General features: G+C 42.4%; 3 protein-coding genes across 6 annotated transcripts; 2 read left to right on the forward strand and 1 right to left on the reverse strand.

Moving 5' to 3' along the window:
* Positions 1-1,188: 1,188 nt before the first annotated feature.
* LOC100829657 (U11/U12 small nuclear ribonucleoprotein 25 kDa protein) lies at positions 1,189-4,443 on the reverse strand. Its single transcript, XM_003560548.4, has 4 exons — positions 4,065-4,443; positions 3,818-3,923; positions 2,227-2,326; positions 1,189-1,883 (listed from the first exon to the last, which is right to left on the reverse strand). The coding sequence occupies exons 1-4, from the start codon at positions 4,285-4,287 to the stop codon at positions 1,788-1,790; spliced, it is 525 nt and encodes a 174-aa protein (XP_003560596.2). The 5' UTR covers positions 4,288-4,443; the 3' UTR covers positions 1,189-1,787.
* Positions 4,444-4,565: 122 nt separating this feature from the next.
* On the forward strand, positions 4,566-10,554 carry LOC100833863 (PHD finger-like domain-containing protein 5B). Of its 3 annotated transcripts, none has more exons than XM_024457657.1 (6): positions 4,571-4,716; positions 5,727-7,958; positions 8,186-8,553; positions 8,808-9,055; positions 9,363-9,684; positions 10,278-10,554. In XM_024457657.1, exons 3-6 carry the CDS (start codon positions 8,266-8,268, stop codon positions 10,521-10,523), a joined length of 1,104 nt encoding a protein of 367 aa, XP_024313425.1. In that variant the 5' UTR covers positions 4,571-4,716; positions 5,727-7,958; positions 8,186-8,265; the 3' UTR covers positions 10,524-10,554. The 3 variants fall into 3 exon arrangements, with proteins under 3 accessions (XP_003563641.1, XP_024313425.1, XP_024313424.1); XM_024457656.1 differs by having other exon boundaries at positions 5,727-6,384; positions 6,471-8,553; XM_003563593.4 differs by lacking the exons at positions 8,186-8,553; positions 8,808-9,055; positions 9,363-9,684; positions 10,278-10,554 and having other exon boundaries at positions 4,566-4,716; positions 5,727-6,353.
* LOC100830268 (S-norcoclaurine synthase 1) lies at positions 10,307-13,897 on the forward strand. Of its 2 annotated transcripts, none has more exons than XM_024457658.1 (5): positions 10,307-10,433; positions 11,093-11,464; positions 11,638-11,885; positions 12,994-13,315; positions 13,481-13,897. In XM_024457658.1, exons 2-5 carry the CDS (start codon positions 11,186-11,188, stop codon positions 13,724-13,726), a joined length of 1,095 nt encoding a protein of 364 aa, XP_024313426.1. In that variant the 5' UTR covers positions 10,307-10,433; positions 11,093-11,185; the 3' UTR covers positions 13,727-13,897. The 2 variants fall into 2 exon arrangements, with proteins under 2 accessions (XP_024313426.1, XP_024313427.1); XM_024457659.1 differs by lacking the exon at positions 10,307-10,433 and adding an exon at positions 10,909-11,004.
* Positions 13,898-16,787: the final 2,890 nt, after the last annotated feature.

Here is a 16,787-nt window from a genome sequence, read left to right on the forward strand (position 1 = left end):
TTGAATAGGTTCGGTCGACCCTGCGGGTGCGACTTAATCCTATGTTAGGAAAGGCTTCGAGGAGGTTGTTAGCCAAGGGCTTGGGCCGAGCGGATCTTCCCAAGACACCTTTTAGCGAGAGATTCGTCGGGGCCGCCTCGTACTTAGACCGAACGCGTCTTTCCGCGTCTTTCCAAGTATCGATGTTAGGATACCCTCGGAACTTTAACCCAACCTCTTCTCCTTCGAGCCCGTGCCAACCAAGGTTAGTTCGGAGCCTCGAAACTAGAGTCCCATAGAAGGCTTCCTCGAGGCCTATCGATTTTCAGTCAAGAGCGGCGCGCGAGAGCGAACCTCAGAGGGAGCACTCTAGCTCTCTCCCCTTGAGTTTATTCAAGTGAGAGTGAATGGTACATGCTCCCGTGGGAGGTATTTATAGCCTAGGGGTTCATGACAAAAGACCATGGCTACCCTTGAGGGAGAGAGAAAAGTGGCGGCAAAATAGTAAAAGTAGCTCCTTGGTCCATAGCTTTTGTGTGCACCATGAGGAGGAAGTGAGAGTTGGTCCATGGTCCATGGACCAAAAGCCTCATCCCCACACTTTTCTTGCCCTTATTTTAGCTCATTTGACCTTTTGACCATGACATGAGAGGTTTGACTTGTTGACTTGTCTTATTTTGCCACGTAGGATTGACTGCGCCACGTGGGCGTCTTGACTCATGCTTGGGAAATGTTGACTTGGTTGTCGCCACGTAGGATTTACGGCCCGACCCATATAAGGATTTTATTTTACTGCAACACAAAGAAAATCAATGTTCAGGTAACATAAAAATGAAGTAAGCTCGATTAAGCGTGTGTATATGCTATAAGAAAAACATTCTCATGTGAAAAGAATAGGTCGACAAGGATTGACAAAACAGTCAAAGTTACATAGATATGCTTCTGGATGAGCTGTATTGAGTTGTTTGAGCTCGAGCTCTTTAGGATTGTGCTCAGGTTCAAGCTTGAGCTCGGCCTTTTAGTTATGAACATAAATTAAAAGCAAGGCCTAACAGAAACATTCGAGCCTATGGTTATAGCCGAACTCATGCTCCGCACAGGAGCTAGGAAGCACAATGTTATGCCAACACATTTACTTTCTGGAATTCACTAAGACATGTATGTTGGCTTCGGGTACAAGGTTAATTTGAGATCTGGTCTTACAGAACATATCTGTTTTCAACCATTGTTATGTTTTGCATGATGATGGAATCAATACAAGTGGAATGTTTGCTTAACTGACCGGTCTAAACAGTACTCCCTCCGTTCCATAATTCTTGTCAAAATATATCCAGACATTTTTAATGATAGATACATCCATTTTTAGACAAATTTAAGACAAAAATTATGGAACGGAGGGAGTAGTTTTACTTTGCAACATGCGCATCACTTGAGTTGTAGCTAGTCAGACTTCTCTGACCCCACAATGAAGCTGAAGTAACAAAGCTAGCTAATTTGCGAAAGCAGATAAGTGGATTAGTGTAGCACCCCCACTACCAATTACATAACTCAACTAACTCCGAAATAGGAACACAAATCATGTGTTTGGAACATTATGGACTGCTCTCTCAAAGCAAGCACAACCTCTGCAACTTCTGCCTTTCATTGACCAATTAGCGGAGTGATGAAATACGGTCCCATTTCGTTGCCATAGCTAAAACTTGTAAAGCATTCTTCATCCCTCCAGTGACCACATTATTTCATCTGAGAAATTGCTGATAATTATGCCTTCTCAGTGGGTTCAAGACCTCAAAAATCATTAGGCGGGATCACAACTTCCTGCTAAGACCATGGAAGAAACGGTGTTTTCTTCTCCTAGAATGCTTCTGATGTACTCTGGACATGACATGTGGTGAGAAACAAACCTAGTTCAAAATAGCACAGAAAGAAGGTCAGACAACTTTAGTCAGTTGATCTTCAGTTACAACCTGCGATATCTAAAACATAATAAAAGGTGGGATCACAACTTCCTGCTAAGCATGTGCTTGTGGTCAAACTAGCTATCTTATTTGGCAAAACAGATTCCAACAGGAGTACAGGACATCTTAGAACAAAGTGAACACATGCAATTTTAAAAAAGATGGATACACAAAAACCATATGACATATGCGTGGTTCCCAGGTAGGTTTCAGGCATAACTATGCATACTAGAATATTCCAACAGCTTAACCGGAAGAAATTTTGTTACTCTTTAACAGAAGGAACTACCTTGGAGTTATTACGAACGCCATGAGAAGAAAGTGCAGAATTGTCATCTGTTAGCTTCTCATTCTGATATGTCAGGCAGTAGTTCTCCCAAATATACTTCCTGGGACAAACAAGAGTAGTATGATAAAGGCCACACAGTCTATAAAATACATGAAGTGGACTCTGAAAATTCTCAATATCCTTAACACAAGGAACTATTGACAAACAAAAGGTAGATTGTCAGATCTCTTGAGTAGAGAAATGGATGAAAACATGGATATTTACGGCCATTTAATATAGCCGAACCAACTCAGTAAATCATTACTGTCCTGCAGAAGCTTGTAGTCAGAAAACTAAAGCTTCATGGAATCAAGGGGGTCTGAAAAAGATAAGGGACATGGATAGTAATAACATGACCATAAGATGTAGACAGTGTACAACAAACGAGCTCATGCATTTCTAAATAATGGCAACAAAAATTTGGTCAGACTTTTTTACCATGTTGAGCTTATACTGCTTCTAAAAGCCAATTTCCATGTTGAGTTTAACTACTTCTAGAAGTCAATCTCCGAACACTATATTTTGAGAGAATTCCATATTTGCCATTGAGAATTTGCCCGTATGCCTAAATGCCACTGAGAATTTCCCCGTTCCAAATATGCCACTAAAATTTTGCACGGGCTACAAAGATGCCACTACCGTTAGTTGACCGTTAAGTAGAAGAGGAAAAGACAATTTTGCCCCTATGTAGTATGTTGATGTTCCGTGTACAACAAATTACTCATTTTAGAAAACTTAGCTTTTCAAGGTTTTTAAGATGCCCATAATACCATTTTGGAGTAAGTTTCAGCAATAATGATTTTAGCATGAAAAATTGGAAAATTTCAACAGCACTTCCCTTGATTTTAATTAACATCAGAAAAGTCATAATAATTCAGCAAATTAATAGACTAAAACTCATCATAATTTGTGGAGAGAGAGAGGGAGAGAGAGACCGAGAGGGTATTTTAGTTTTCTTGTTTCTTTTTGTTTTTTTCTGACCTGTGGACCAGGGGTATTTCGGTCAATATGAAATTGACTTAACGGTCAACTAACGGTAGTGGCATATTTGTACCCCATGTATAATTTGAATGGCATATTTGGAACAGGTAAATTCTCAGTGGCATTTGGGCATAAGAGCAAATTCTCAGTGGCAAATATGGAATTCTCTCCTATATTTTCCTTTCAACTTCATGAAACTAATACAGGAAGCTTAATTCAAATGGGACCGACTAACCTTATGTGCACTCAGATATCCAGGACTAAGCAGGTAAATTTCAGTGCAAATACCAAAATCAAAACACAATGAACTTCATCTTGGATATAGAGCAATTCAAAACTCAAATCAATCTCATATATCCTGTGACCCTCAGTGTATTATCAAATTCTTGAGTGCTCATTGTGGAAGATATTGTGTAGCAAAGATCAATTGGCAGCAATTCAGATAACATTTAGCAATTAGAACAACCCATGTTATCATTGGTCAATTAGATGGCATGGACACATGATTTGTCAGGAGACACAAACCAATTAGGAGCACGCCAACGTTTAAAACATAATTTAATTTCCTTACCATGAGATATGGCGATACCCCATCTGTCCCTGCTCAATCTCACTTATCTTCTTCTTGATAGCCAACTTCAAATCCTTGACCGTAGCAGTGTTCAGTACCGGAACATCTTTTTTGACATGGACAAATTGTAAAAGAGGTTCATAAGACCAGAGATGACACAGGGTTTATACGACGTAGTCGACGCTAATTTGGTGAAACAGATAACGAAATGTGGGGGTTTCGAGCTCGAAGAGACGGGATCATATACCGAACGAGGTGTCGTCCAGCTTGACGACGATCACTCTCATGGCGCTGCCGAGCTCGAGATTTATCAGCGTGTCCACATCCCCTAGAGAGGGCTTCCTCGGGACGTCCGCGAGTATGGGGTCGTCGAGGAGCGCGGCGAGCATGGACTGCAGCTTCGCCTGCTTGGCCTCGCTGCTCTGGTACGCGGCGACCTCGTCGGGCTTCGTAGAGCCCACCGAATCCATGGCCTCCTCCGCCGTAGATAGCGTTTCCCTCACGCCGCAGCGCAGATTTCCGCAGGGGCGGGCGCTCAACGGCGGCGGCGGAGGGGCGCCTCCTCCGGAGCTCTCACTCCCCACGGAGAAGGGGTTCTCTCTCCGTCGAGGACGACGAGGGATGTGAGGCTGACAGGTGGGGCCCGGCGTCAGGAGCACGGAACTATACGGGACCGCGCACGCTTATTCCCAGCCGTCGATTGGATGGCTATGCAATTTGAACGGAGATTAAGAATATCGGAATCTTCCAGACAAGTTTTAGGTTTCTAGTAGCCTCTACCGGGCTCGGGGGACCTTTGCCGAGCTCAGCTTGCCTCGTCGCCGTCGTCGTCGTCGTCTCGGGGTCTTTCGAGGAGCACGGAGCGACACACCCGCCGGAGGGAGCAAATCCTCCCTGAGGTGCGTGACCACCGAACCCTAAAACTTCTCTATGTGATCTATTATCCGTTCCGTCGAAACATGCCCTAGAAATCTAGAATCGCCGGCGCGGCTGTGAAGCATCGCCGGCAACGGTGCGGCAGCCGGAAAACCCGTCTACACGGACGGGGGCAAGGCAGTGAGCGCGCGCACCCTCTCCACTTTTCCCTGGTTCGAATGAGACGACCTTGTCTGAATTCGGGGCGTTTTGTGCTCGTGCACGTGAGGTGTTTGATGGAATGTCGAAGTTCGGTGGTGCTGGGTGGAACATGGAGTAGACTCCTCTCCTTGTCCCGAGTATAAATGGAACTGGATGCTGGAAAATTTGTTGACGACATTAGTCGCATGATGAGTTCCATGTCTGTTTCTGCGTAAGTCCCAAGTCCCAACACAAGCTGTTTTTGGCAAAGCATGGTAGTTCCGTTTGATGTGTAAAAATGTTAAGAAAATAGTCTTTGCGTATGCTTTTGATCCGCCGCTGCCTGCAATCTATGATGTAGGCGGAACTGTTGCTTAACCGGCAGCCCAACTGTACCATTTTCGTGATGTGAGATCTCTACCGGGAGATATTTGCTGGCTTTGAAATCGGTTAGCTTAAATGTCTGTAACACTGCATTTCGTGGGATTTTTAACCATACCCACTGTATTTGTGCATTTTGTATTATGATCCGTAGCTCTACAATTTGCTCTTGCATTAGTTTTCAGAAACCTGGCTGACAATGACGCATCATTAGAGCTGGAGGAATTACTAGTTCTAACAGAGCTTGCGCATTCCAGTGTTCCGAATAAATAGTTGAACAGATTTTTGCTTCTCTGTGGGGGGGTAGTATAATTAAATTGCCAGTGGTTACAAACAAATAATTTTATTAATGATTTTCTTCTCTTGTGAGGAGATGCTTCCACTAAATTGTTCCTCTGCTTGTTATCCCTGTTAAGTGCAGATTGATATTGCTCTATTCTGATGTTATATGAATCTGAATATGGTTTTACAGGTTAGCACTTGACAGCCATGGCGAAACATCATCCTGATCTCATCATGTGCCGGAAGCAGCCTGGCATCGCAATTGGTCGGTTGTGTGAGAAGTGTGATGGCAAGTGTGTCATTTGCGACTCATATGTGCGTCCATGTACACTTGTCCGGGTCTGCGATGAGTGCAACTATGGCTCTTTCCAGGGAAGATGTGTCATTTGCGGTGGAGTTGGCATCTCAGATGCGTACTACTGCAAGGAGTGTACACAGCAGGAGAAGGACCGAGATGGATGTCCCAAGATCGTCAATCTAGGAAGCGCAAAGACTGATCTCTTCTATGAGCGTAAGAAGTATGGTTTTAAGAAGAGATGAACAGGATGGATTTGTCAGGTCCTTTCGGTCTCATTCTGCAATGTTGCACTGATACTAAGAGTAGGTTCCTGTGGCAACGGCATTGTATCCGTGTTATGATATTACATCCATGGTATGCTCTGTGATAACTGTTTCTATCATGTGATCTAAAATTCTCAAGAGTCTAGACTGTTTATGCAGTATGCAGTTGATGTGATTGACTGAGTCTGTTGACTCGAAATTTGAACTGAGATGGCCTTTTCTATGATATTTAAATGCATGGACTGTTTTAACGGCCTGATATGGTTGTCATCTGAAAATACATGCTGGTAACTGATCATGCCTAGTGTGCTTATCATCAGTCACAGAATCAGCTGGATTAGTCATTGCTAATTATTATTTCTGCTTCTCAAAGGCTCGTGTGACGTGGTGAAGGCATGCCAGAACTATCTTACAGCGTAACATCAAGCGTTTGTGAGTCAAGAAAATCCTCCAGTGAACTTGTTGCTTATCACTCTGACGCATCAGAATACAGTTAGATCTTCCTCTTAGTAGAGTTTTTTTTGCTACTGCGTCGCTGGTCATGATGTGGCATGGCAATGTCGCTGTGCTGCCCCATACGTCATTGCGCCGTCATATTTGCTGCCATTTTCTCTTATACAAGACCATAGTGGATGTAGCTCACAGCAATACGGTGCTTGTTTTATGGGATTTCGGAGAGAATATCCAACAGCAAGAGCATGAAGCGCACCACACATTTCTGAATATCAGAGTGCTACATACTGCAGCCATACACTGCAGAATTTCATTGCTACATTGCAATTGCATCAGCACTCATAGAAGCAAGCATGAAACACATCGCACACTTATCAAAATTTCACTACTCTTTAAGTTCTCATTATCAAAAGATATCTTCTGCATCAATGTCTCACACACTAGAAACCTGCAGTATGAAGAACATTTGAGATGGTGAATGCAAGCGGAGAAAGGCGCTGTCTTCTTCTGGAATGGTCGCCTTCCTCACCGCAATGAGGCACTGTGTTTTTGGTGCTAGGAAATGAGAAGGCATGCTGTTTTTTGGCACCAGAAATTGAGAAGGCGACAGGACGGATAAGGATTTGCCACCTAGTCTGATCTGTTGCATGCTACTTTGTCGCACAGCAGCTGATTGCCCCCCTTGAGGCGCTGGTAGGGGTCGTCTCCCCAGGGCAGGAGCTTTCAAATCTTGGACCTCAATCTAATACAAATTGTTAGATTTGCCCAAGATCAATCATATGAAGAAACAAACCACATAAGCGAAGTTCTCCCGCGATACGAAAAAAGACCAAAGAAACTGGATCAAGAACTCTGCCATGCTAGCGAAATCGGGTCGAAAACTCTGACAGCACCGTCACCACAGAAAAACAGAAGGTTTCGATGGGAGGTTTTTGTGTCACAACAACTCTCCAATTTTGAGACCACTTAATTGCTTTATACAGAAGCTCAACAAGCTCGACACCGTGCCCAACACGACTTTTCAGTTTACAAATCAGACTCTGAAACGCAATCCTACTGCATTACGACTTGACACCGTATGCGACACGACCAGGTGATCATATTATACTTTTGATGATTCCTTTACAAACACAAATTAAGATACCAACGCATGTGTACAAACTAATTAGGAAGATTACTCCAACATCAAAATCCATCAAAATCATTGAAAGCAACTTGCTAGGTTATGTTAATAGATGAAAGATGCCCCAGAATAAAAAAATCTAATCTGGAGCAGAAACATCTCCGACCGAGCACTCTAGATAAGATTCAACTGCCTGACATTAAAAAGCTTGTATCAATAGCTAATGCAATTGAGACAGAGGGATCAGAAACGTCTTCACAGTGTTTCGGTGTTCTTGCCTTGATGGTGAGGTCCAGTCCAAAAACATAGATCAGCACTGCATAGTTGCCTGGCATTTTGTAGCTCCAGTCCAAAACATATATCAGAGCACCTTGTGGTCGATTAGTTCGAGGAATCATCGGCATCTTTCTTGTAACAGCAGTTTAACGCTTGTTTTCGGCTGGATCGATTCCAACAAATTTCTTATGGCAAGTTGCAATGTTTAATTCTAATTGTGTCGGTTGACATGGTAGGCACCCTTGATCCATCCTGCATTTGCAATGAAGATCTTATATAATAGCCTTTGGCATGAGCAACTAAGCACTAGTGGTAGATGAAGATGGAGTCGCCATTAACCGGCGGTGAGAGCAGATGGTTGCATGTAACAACGACGCCGGTTCCTGTCAGGAACGTGCAGGATCTGGTGGCGTCCTCCAAGGAGTTGACGGCTGCGACGATGGAACGGTACATCCGACCGGACATCGACCGTGATCTAGTCCTACCCGAGCACTCTGCTGAGATTATCCCGGTGATTGACCTTGCTAAGCTCCTGAATCCTCATTCTGAGGCACTGGAGCTAGACAAGCTGAGATTCGCCTGTGAAGACTGGGGTTTCTTTCAGGTACAAACTTTACCTTATTACCTGTTAGTAATATGCACACCGTTGGAGCCTCTCATACAGTTTTCAGTAAAAAAAAAACTTCAACTATGTAGAATTATTTTGAAAATGAAGTTGTCCTCGAGTTTGTTATATCTAAGAAAGTTAATACTGATAAAACATATTTTTTCTTTCTATGCTTCAAAATATTCGAACACACAGCCATGTTCCATTGAGATGAGTGGCTGACTGTGTCCAACTAATTCTGTGATTTACAGGTCATAAATCACGGGTTACCAAACAAGGTCATCGCGGCTACAAAACATGACATTGAGGATTTCTTCCAGCTTCCTCTTGACGTGAAGAATGATCATGCGCAGCGCCCAGGAGAAATCCAAGGCTATGGCCAGGCATTTGTTGTGTCTAATGATCAAAAGCTTGACTGGGCCGACATGTTAGGCCTTTTCGCTCAGCCTCCTCAGGCCCGTGATATGAGCTATTGGCCAAAACAACCTCATACTTTTAGGTCAGAATATCTATTAACTCAGTACGCATCTAGATACATTAATTACCAGGTGTCAATGCAAGTATGTTCCATCATCCAGCAAGTGAAGCAATCAATACCTCTAGGCACTAAACAGTTAGTTTGAGCTTTGAGTTCTTACAGCATCCCCAACTGTATCTATGGAATCCTATACATTCACACATCATGTACCCATGCTCTTGTCCTCAAGCATGAGTTATTTGCTTGGCTCTATGTACAGTAGTACCTTTTCAAGTACTGTAGTATGTAATGATACACAACTGAGGCACTAAATATCTTATGATATCAGGAATTCCATCGAAGAGTACTCTTCCGAGTTGCTGCAATTTTCCCACTATATCGAAACCTTCATTGCGAAGACACTTAATGTTGATCATGAGTTGATGAGGGGTAATTGTGAGGTTCAAACTCTAAGGATGACCTACTACCCTCCTTGCATGTCAATGTCCAACAAGGTTTTAGGCTTCTCACCACATTCTGATGGATCTTTCATAACCATCCTCTTAGAAGTTAATTCAGTCCAAGGCCTACAAATCAGAAGGCATGATGTTTGGGTTCCCGTGAAACCACATCCTAAAGCATTACTGGTGAACGTAGGCGATCTTCTAGAGGTATGGAATCTTGCACAAAAAAACGAAGTTTACCTGAAGTACCTCTGTTCTAAAAAAATGAAACCCAATAAAGCATGTGGTGTAAATTTTAATTTTCTTTTACTAATCCAATTATTTGATTAGATTTTTCATGAAACTGGAGAAAGCATGTGGAGTATAAAACAGTTAATACAAATACACATGGATGTGAAGTGTAGCCGTCATGTCCCTTATGGGGATCTGGATGTATCGTGTGATAATCCTTTATATGCTAACATTCAGAAAAAAACACCTTTTGAAAATCATAAGATCACATGAATATATTGGTTGCTGAAGTACCTTTAGATATTATACCACTACTGTAGCGATTTTAATGCTTCCAATAATCCAATAGGGAGACCAACAACATACCCATATGAATGAAATGTAGACCAGCAGACATGACATAATGGAGTCTGCTTATGTGTTATCTCGATGAAAAAGGGTTGCACATCTACATACCACTATTTTTTATGATACACTGCACTAGAACACTTTGTTGATGAATTAACTCTTAGAGCAAAGGTTAGTGAAAAAATGTTATTTGATTAATTTAAGTATGCTATTATTTTCAGATTATGACGAACGGAAAGTATAAGAGTGTTGAGCATAGGGTTACCATAAATGCTCATAAGGAAAGGTTATCCATATCTGCATTTCACGTTCCAAAGTTTGAAGCCATAGTTTCACCGATTCCGGACATCGTAGAAGGGAAGGTGCTATACAAAACGGTGAGAGTAGAAGAGTATGCAAAACTGTATCTGTCAAACGAACTTGATGGAAAGAAAGCCTTGGACTTTGCCAAGATATCCCCAACATAAGGAACATTGCCTCTACATTGTTTGGGGAGTAATGTTGTTGCTTGAGTGTGAAAGGGTTTAGTGCTTATCATGCTGGGACAAATCTGGGAGAAGTTTATGTCGTGCCTGGAATACCATGCTATATTCAGTGCTACTCACTCAGTTCATAAATATAAGAAGTCATATCTTTGTCCTAAGTCAAAAAGAATATATCATGGAATAGGAGGGAGCATTGACATAATAAGATGAAGTATATATTCTACTCAGTACTACATTTCCGGAGAACCTCAGACTGTCCCAGTTGTGTTCTCTAGCTACATGCAGAGCACCTACATTCACTAGCTTGTTATATGCGAGTATATATGCCGTATTCTATCCTTGTAAAATTACTTAATTAGAAGGTCAGCTTAGTTGCCTCGCCTTCGTCTGTAGCTCCAGTCCAAAAACTTAGATCAGAGCACCTTGTGGTCAACCCGTTCGAGGAATCATCGGCATCTTTCTTGTAACAGCTGTTTAATTAACGCTTGTTTTCGGTTGGATCGAATCCAACAAACCAATTTCTTATGGCAAGTTGCAATGTTTTGTTTCAGTTGACATGATACCCTTGATCCATCCTGCATTTGCAATGATCTTATATAGCAGTAGCCTTTGGCATGAGCAAGTAGCACTGGTGATAAACGAAGATGGAGTCGCCATTGACCGGCAGTGAGAGCAGATGGTTGCATGTAACAAAGTCGCCGATTCCGGTGAGGAACGTGCAGGATCTGGTGGCGTCCTCCGACGAGCTGACGGCTGAGACGATGGAACGGTACATCCGGCAGGACATCGACCGTGATGTAGTCCTCGCCGGGCACTCTGCTGAGATCCCCGTGATTGACCTTGCTAAGCTCCTGAATCCTGATTCTGTGGCAGCCGAGCTAGCCAAGCTGAGATTCGCCTGTGAAGACTGGGGTTTCTTTCAGGTACGTACATACTTCAACCGTGCAACGTTATTTTCAGAATGAACCTGTCCTCGAGTTTGTTATGTCTAAGAAAAATATACTCCCTGTGATCCATCGTAAGTGTCGCTGATTAAGTACAAAGTATTTCCATTGATGATGAGTGGATGACTGTGTCCAACTTCTGTGATTTACAGGTCATAAATCACGGGTTACCAAACGAGGTCATCGCGGCTGCAAAGCATGACATTGAGGATTTCTTTCGGCTTCCTCTTGACGCGAAGAATGATCATGCGCAGCGCCCAGGAGAAATCCAAGGCTATGGCCAAGCTTTTGTGGTGTCTGATGATCAAAAGCTTGACTGGGCCGACATGTTAAGCCTCTTCTCTCAGCCGCCTCAGCACCGTGATATGAGCTATTGGCCAAAACAACCTCATACTTTTAGGTCAGAATTTCTACTAACTCAGTAGGCATCTAGAATTCTAGATACATTAATTATGAGGTGTCAACGGAACGAAAGTACGTATGTTCCGTCATCCAGCAAGTGAAACAATCAGCACCTCTAGGCATTCACAAAACAAGGTAGTTTGCATTAAATTGATTTAGCTTTGTGTAATTCTTACAGCATCCTGCATCCCCAACTGTATCTATCTGTGAAATTGTATACATTCACACATCATGTACCCGTGCTCTTGTCCTCAAGCATGAGTTTTTGCTTGGCTCTATATAGATTAGTACTTTTTGGTGGGTTATGTATGTGCAAACGAAGGTCCCTTGTTGGAGTTTAGATGAAGAGAGACTTTACATACTCCGTACAGATATAGCTTCCATCTCTCGAAGATTAGTACTTATTGTTATCTACCGAAGCTCAAACACTACATGCATGTTTTTTTTAAGTTAAACCGTAAGAGTTGCACGATTGCAGTCCGACAATATATAGATATATAATATTCACAAGTGAGATATCAAAGTGCGACTTTCGAGGATCGAACTTTGGTGGGCTGCTAGCGCACCTGGCTGGCTGACACTACGTTTAGGGGTTGAATTAAGAATTTAGGACACAATAATGGAGTGCCTTTGATAAGATCAATCATCATCACATACGTTTTGGTTAAGTTAAAGATAAAATCAGTCCTTGTACATGGAGAATTTTCGGTCCTTTCCATAAATTCTATATTTTTACTATATGAAAAAAATGGCTTCATAATAAGAAAACATTATGACTATACTTTTCATGAATAGTATATTTGTAATATGATTTTTTTGTAATGTTTTGTACTGATAAGTATATATATAAACTAATAGGCAATGGGATTTGTTAGTGATAATCTTAACACTTAAAATGTGAACAAAATAGGCACCCCAAATAAACTAATACTCTTTTATTATCACTTTGTATGAATTGCTGTGTACAAGACTCCAAACTCACTAAATAAATACATGCCTAATCATGAGATACTGATACAAGCTGGTTGCAGAATTAAAAATCTGAAGTTCTCTAGTATGTAATGACACGTAACTGAGGCATGAGCAATATTATCTTATGATTTCAGGAATTCCATCGGAGAGTACTCTTCTGAGTTGCTGAAATTTTCCCGCTATATCGAAACCTTCATTGCAAAGACACTTAATGTTGATTATGAGTTGATGGGGGGTAATTGTGCGGTTCAAACTCTAAGGATGACCTACTACCCTCCTTGCATGTCAATGCCTAACAAGGTTTTAGGCTTCTCACCACATTCTGATGGATCTTTCATAACCATCCTCTTAGAAGTTAATTCAGTCCAAGGTCTACAAATCAGAAAGCATGATGTTTGGGTTCCTGTGAAACCACATCCTGAAGCATTACTGGTGAACGTAGGCGACCTTCTAGAGGTATGGAATCTTGCACAAAAACGAAGTTTACCTTGCTTATAAGTACATCTACATACCACTGTTTTTTATGATTCACTGCACTAGCACACTGTTGATGATTAACTCTCAGAGCAAAGGCCAGTGAAAAGTTTTATTTCACTAATTTAATTATGCTACTATTTTCAGATTATGACGAACGGAAAGTACAAGAGTGTTGAGCATAGGGTTACCATAAATGCTCATAAGGAAAGGTTATCCATGTCTGCATTTCACCTTCCAAAGTTTGAAGCAATCATTTCACCAATTCCGGACATTATAGAAGGGAAGGTGCTATACAAAACAGTGAGAGTAGAAGAGTATGCAAAATTATATCTGTCAAACAAACTTGATGGAAAGAAAGCTTTGGACTTTGCCAAGATATCCCCAACATAAGAAACATGCCTCTATGTTGTTTGGGACAATAATGTTGTCTTGAGTGTGAAAGGGGCTGTACCTATCACGTAGGGACAAATCTGGGAGAAGTTTGTGTCGTGCGCGGAATACTTCGTTATATTATGGATAGTTCTTGTTTTTATAAAGATGTTGGTTGTTACTTCACCTGAATATTTTGAGTCTGCGCATATTTCTTCTAACTAGCAGAATGCCCGTGCGCTGCCACGGTCCAGAAAAGCCACTTTTGGGTCTTCTATTTTTTTTCCGTCTTGGGCCACACCCGTTCTCCCTCTTGGGCCAGCTTTCTTAAGAACGCCCCGCCCATGCCCGCACGAGCGCTCATGACTGTCTTCCTCCTCGCGCCAAAAGTAGCACACGCGCACGCCGGCCGCCGCAATCTCCACCCTCGACGACGCCTCCTCGACCCGCAACCCGTTCAGGAACCGTATCCCACCGCCCTTCCCTTCTTTTTCCCCTCCTCAATCATGCCCCATAATCACGGCTGAACCGGCTAGCGCGCGTTGTCATAGCGGCTCCCGTTGGCCTAGATCAACACGCCGGGGATGAGGGCAGAGAGAACGAACATGTTCCCTTTTCTGTGGAATTAAACGGATGCTGAACCGCCTTAGCGCGCGTTGTCGTAGCGGCTCCCGTTGGCCCAGATCAACACGCCGGGGGACGACGGCTGAACATGTTCCCCTGTTTTCTCTGGAATTTGTGAAATCATATGTGATGTGTAACATTGGCAAGTGTTTTAGATGAAACATTGATGTGGATACTTTGGATAATATGGATATTTAAGTGATGACATGTATCTTGTTTGGACTTAGTGCTTTGCTAGTGGTGTGCTGATCCATTAGTTTCTTATGTGAAAACATGGCGTGAGTTGTGTGAAACTTACCCTGAGTCAAGTCGTGGACTTGTGCTCGTACTGGTTATTTGTGTGTTCGCTTTCAGGTGTTGCCGGAGCTAGAAGAACATGGTCGATGACGGGATCCAGAGACGAAGCTTGGGAAGCTGAGGTCGAGGATCAAGGTCATGCGGGACGTTCGTGCGAAGGAACAATGGAAGTGAAGTCTACGATGATCCGGGAGAGCACCGGTTTGTCGTATGTTGTTTATACCGGAGATGTACGGTATTGGAGATATTCCATACGTGATGGTCGAGTTTTGAAGACATCACAAGAAGAGTTGATGGCATGAAGTGACATCGAGGTGAAGATATGTAGGTCCAGCCGTGGCTGGATGAGAGCTGTTTAAAGATTAAACAGTAGCGTCATCAAGATGACGTCGGATGGAAAAGTGATCCACATGAAAGTTGTGCGCGTCGTCGAGATGAACAACTTTGCTTTTGGAGTCATCTCAATCTGAGGTCGTATGCGGGCCCCACGGTAAAAATACTGACCGGGACAGAGGCGTCCGTGTTGGATTCGGATTCGGTTTAGGGTTGCGAATTTTCCCTTATAAATAGAGGGCATCCTAGCTAGGGTTTTAGCAAGGACGTGAGGGTACTCAAAGCTTTGGATCTAGATCAATTTTTGGAGAGTTCTTGGATGCATGGTTGCATCTTTTGTAATCGATCAACATCGTTGCAATAAAAAGATTCGTTGGCGGTGTCATGTCTGTTCTTCTCGGATCTTCGTGAAATCTTCGTGCTAGATCTTTCTAATAATTTGGTGCAGGTTCATCACAAGTTCATAATACTTTGCTGCAGGTTTATCACGAGATCAAGAGAAGATTGCGATTAATTCATCTTTCTTGTTATTCTTCGAAATTGGTTTTAGATTAATCCTCGTAACTTTCTGTCAGCTGTTACTATTTTGATCATATCTTTTGATTGGTAAGTCCGATTGATCTGATTCTTGTTGCGTTGGTTAGATAATTTTAATACCTTTCTTTTCCATACTCGTACGTATTTTTTGGTTCATCCAATCAAAAGTTACGGCTGTTTTACTATCACGGACAGAAAGGTGATTTAGGGTTTGAACTTTCGGGAAAAGTTTTAATTTGCTTCCGCGCAATCATTCACCCCCCTCTGATTGCCTATCTCGATCTCATAATTGGTATCTGAGCAAGGTCTCTCTAATCTATCTTAACCGTTTGATTAGACTTGCTAGATATGGATAGGTATTCTACCAAACCCTGTGTGTTCGATGGTGTTGATTTTCAGTTTTGGAAGGCGAAGATGAAGGCATACATCATGGCACAAAGTTACGCCATATGAGAAGATCGCCAAGTCCTATGAGCTTCCCGCGGACAATGCGATCACACCAACAAACTTGGTCCACGTGGAGAACAACTACAAGGCGAGGAACTACATCATCCATGGTCTACAACGAAGTGACTTCGACCGTGTCACTCACCTTGCATTCGCTCATGAGGTATGGAAGGCACTTTGTAGTTATCATGAAGGATCAAACTCTGTTAAGAAGGTGCGTCAAGACATGCACAAAAAGGAGTACATGAGATTTGAGATGAATACAGGTGAACTTTGGATGAATTCTTTGCACGCTTTAATAAAATTCTCAGCAACTTACGTGCATTAGGTGTTACTTATACTGATGCTGAGGCTTCTAGGCAACTTTTGAGTGCATTAGATATGTCCAGATGGAAGATGAAAGTTACATCTATTAGAGAATCTACAGTCATGAGCACACTTACGCTTGATATTCTGTACTCAAAATTGAAAACTCATGAATTAGATATTCTTGCTAGGAGAACCGGTTCCAAATCAATTGCACTTGTTACTAACCCTGGCAGATCTAATGATGGTACTTCTACATATTGTTATGCTCTGTCTTCTTTGTCTCAACTAACTGATGAACAGCTAGAGCAATACCCAGAGGAAGAATTGGCACTCCTCACCTCTCGTTTTACACTTGCCTTGCAAAATGTTCGTTCAAGGAAGAGAGGTGGGAACAATGCTCCAAGGTGCTTTGAATGTGGTGATCCAAATCACTTTCGCCAAAATTGTCCTAAATTCTTATCCAAGATGGCGAAAGAAGAAAATGGGGAGGACAAGAAGAAGAAGCGCCCCTTCAACATCAAGAATAAAAAGAGGG

The sequence above is a fragment of the Brachypodium distachyon genome, chromosome 1, assembly GCF_000005505.3.
Source record: "Brachypodium distachyon strain Bd21 chromosome 1, Brachypodium_distachyon_v3.0, whole genome shotgun sequence".
Classification (NCBI taxonomy): domain Eukaryota; kingdom Viridiplantae; phylum Streptophyta; class Magnoliopsida; order Poales; family Poaceae; genus Brachypodium; species Brachypodium distachyon.

Coding starts and splice junctions, on each gene's coding strand:
- LOC100829657 (XM_003560548.4), bottom strand. CDS start 4,287: ATGGATTCGGTGGGCTCTACGAAGCCCGACGAGGTCGCCGCGTACCAG. Junction 2,327..3,817: donor GGGTATCGCCATATCTCATG/GTAAGGAAATTA, acceptor TGTTTGTCCCAG/GAAGTATATTTGGGAGAACT. Junction 1,884..2,226: donor GCGTTCGTAATAACTCCAAG/GTAGTTCCTTCT, acceptor ATTTTGAACTAG/GTTTGTTTCTCACCACATGT.
- LOC100833863 (XM_024457657.1), top strand. CDS start 8,266: ATGAAGATGGAGTCGCCATTAACCGGCGGTGAGAGCAGATGGTTGCAT. Junction 9,056..9,362: donor AAACAACCTCATACTTTTAG/GTCAGAATATCT, acceptor TTATGATATCAG/GAATTCCATCGAAGAGTACT. Junction 9,685..10,277: donor ACGTAGGCGATCTTCTAGAG/GTATGGAATCTT, acceptor TATTATTTTCAG/ATTATGACGAACGGAAAGTA.
- LOC100830268 (XM_024457658.1), top strand. CDS start 11,186: ATGGAGTCGCCATTGACCGGCAGTGAGAGCAGATGGTTGCATGTAACA. Junction 11,465..11,637: donor AAGACTGGGGTTTCTTTCAG/GTACGTACATAC, acceptor TGTGATTTACAG/GTCATAAATCACGGGTTACC. Junction 13,316..13,480: donor ACGTAGGCGACCTTCTAGAG/GTATGGAATCTT, acceptor TACTATTTTCAG/ATTATGACGAACGGAAAGTA.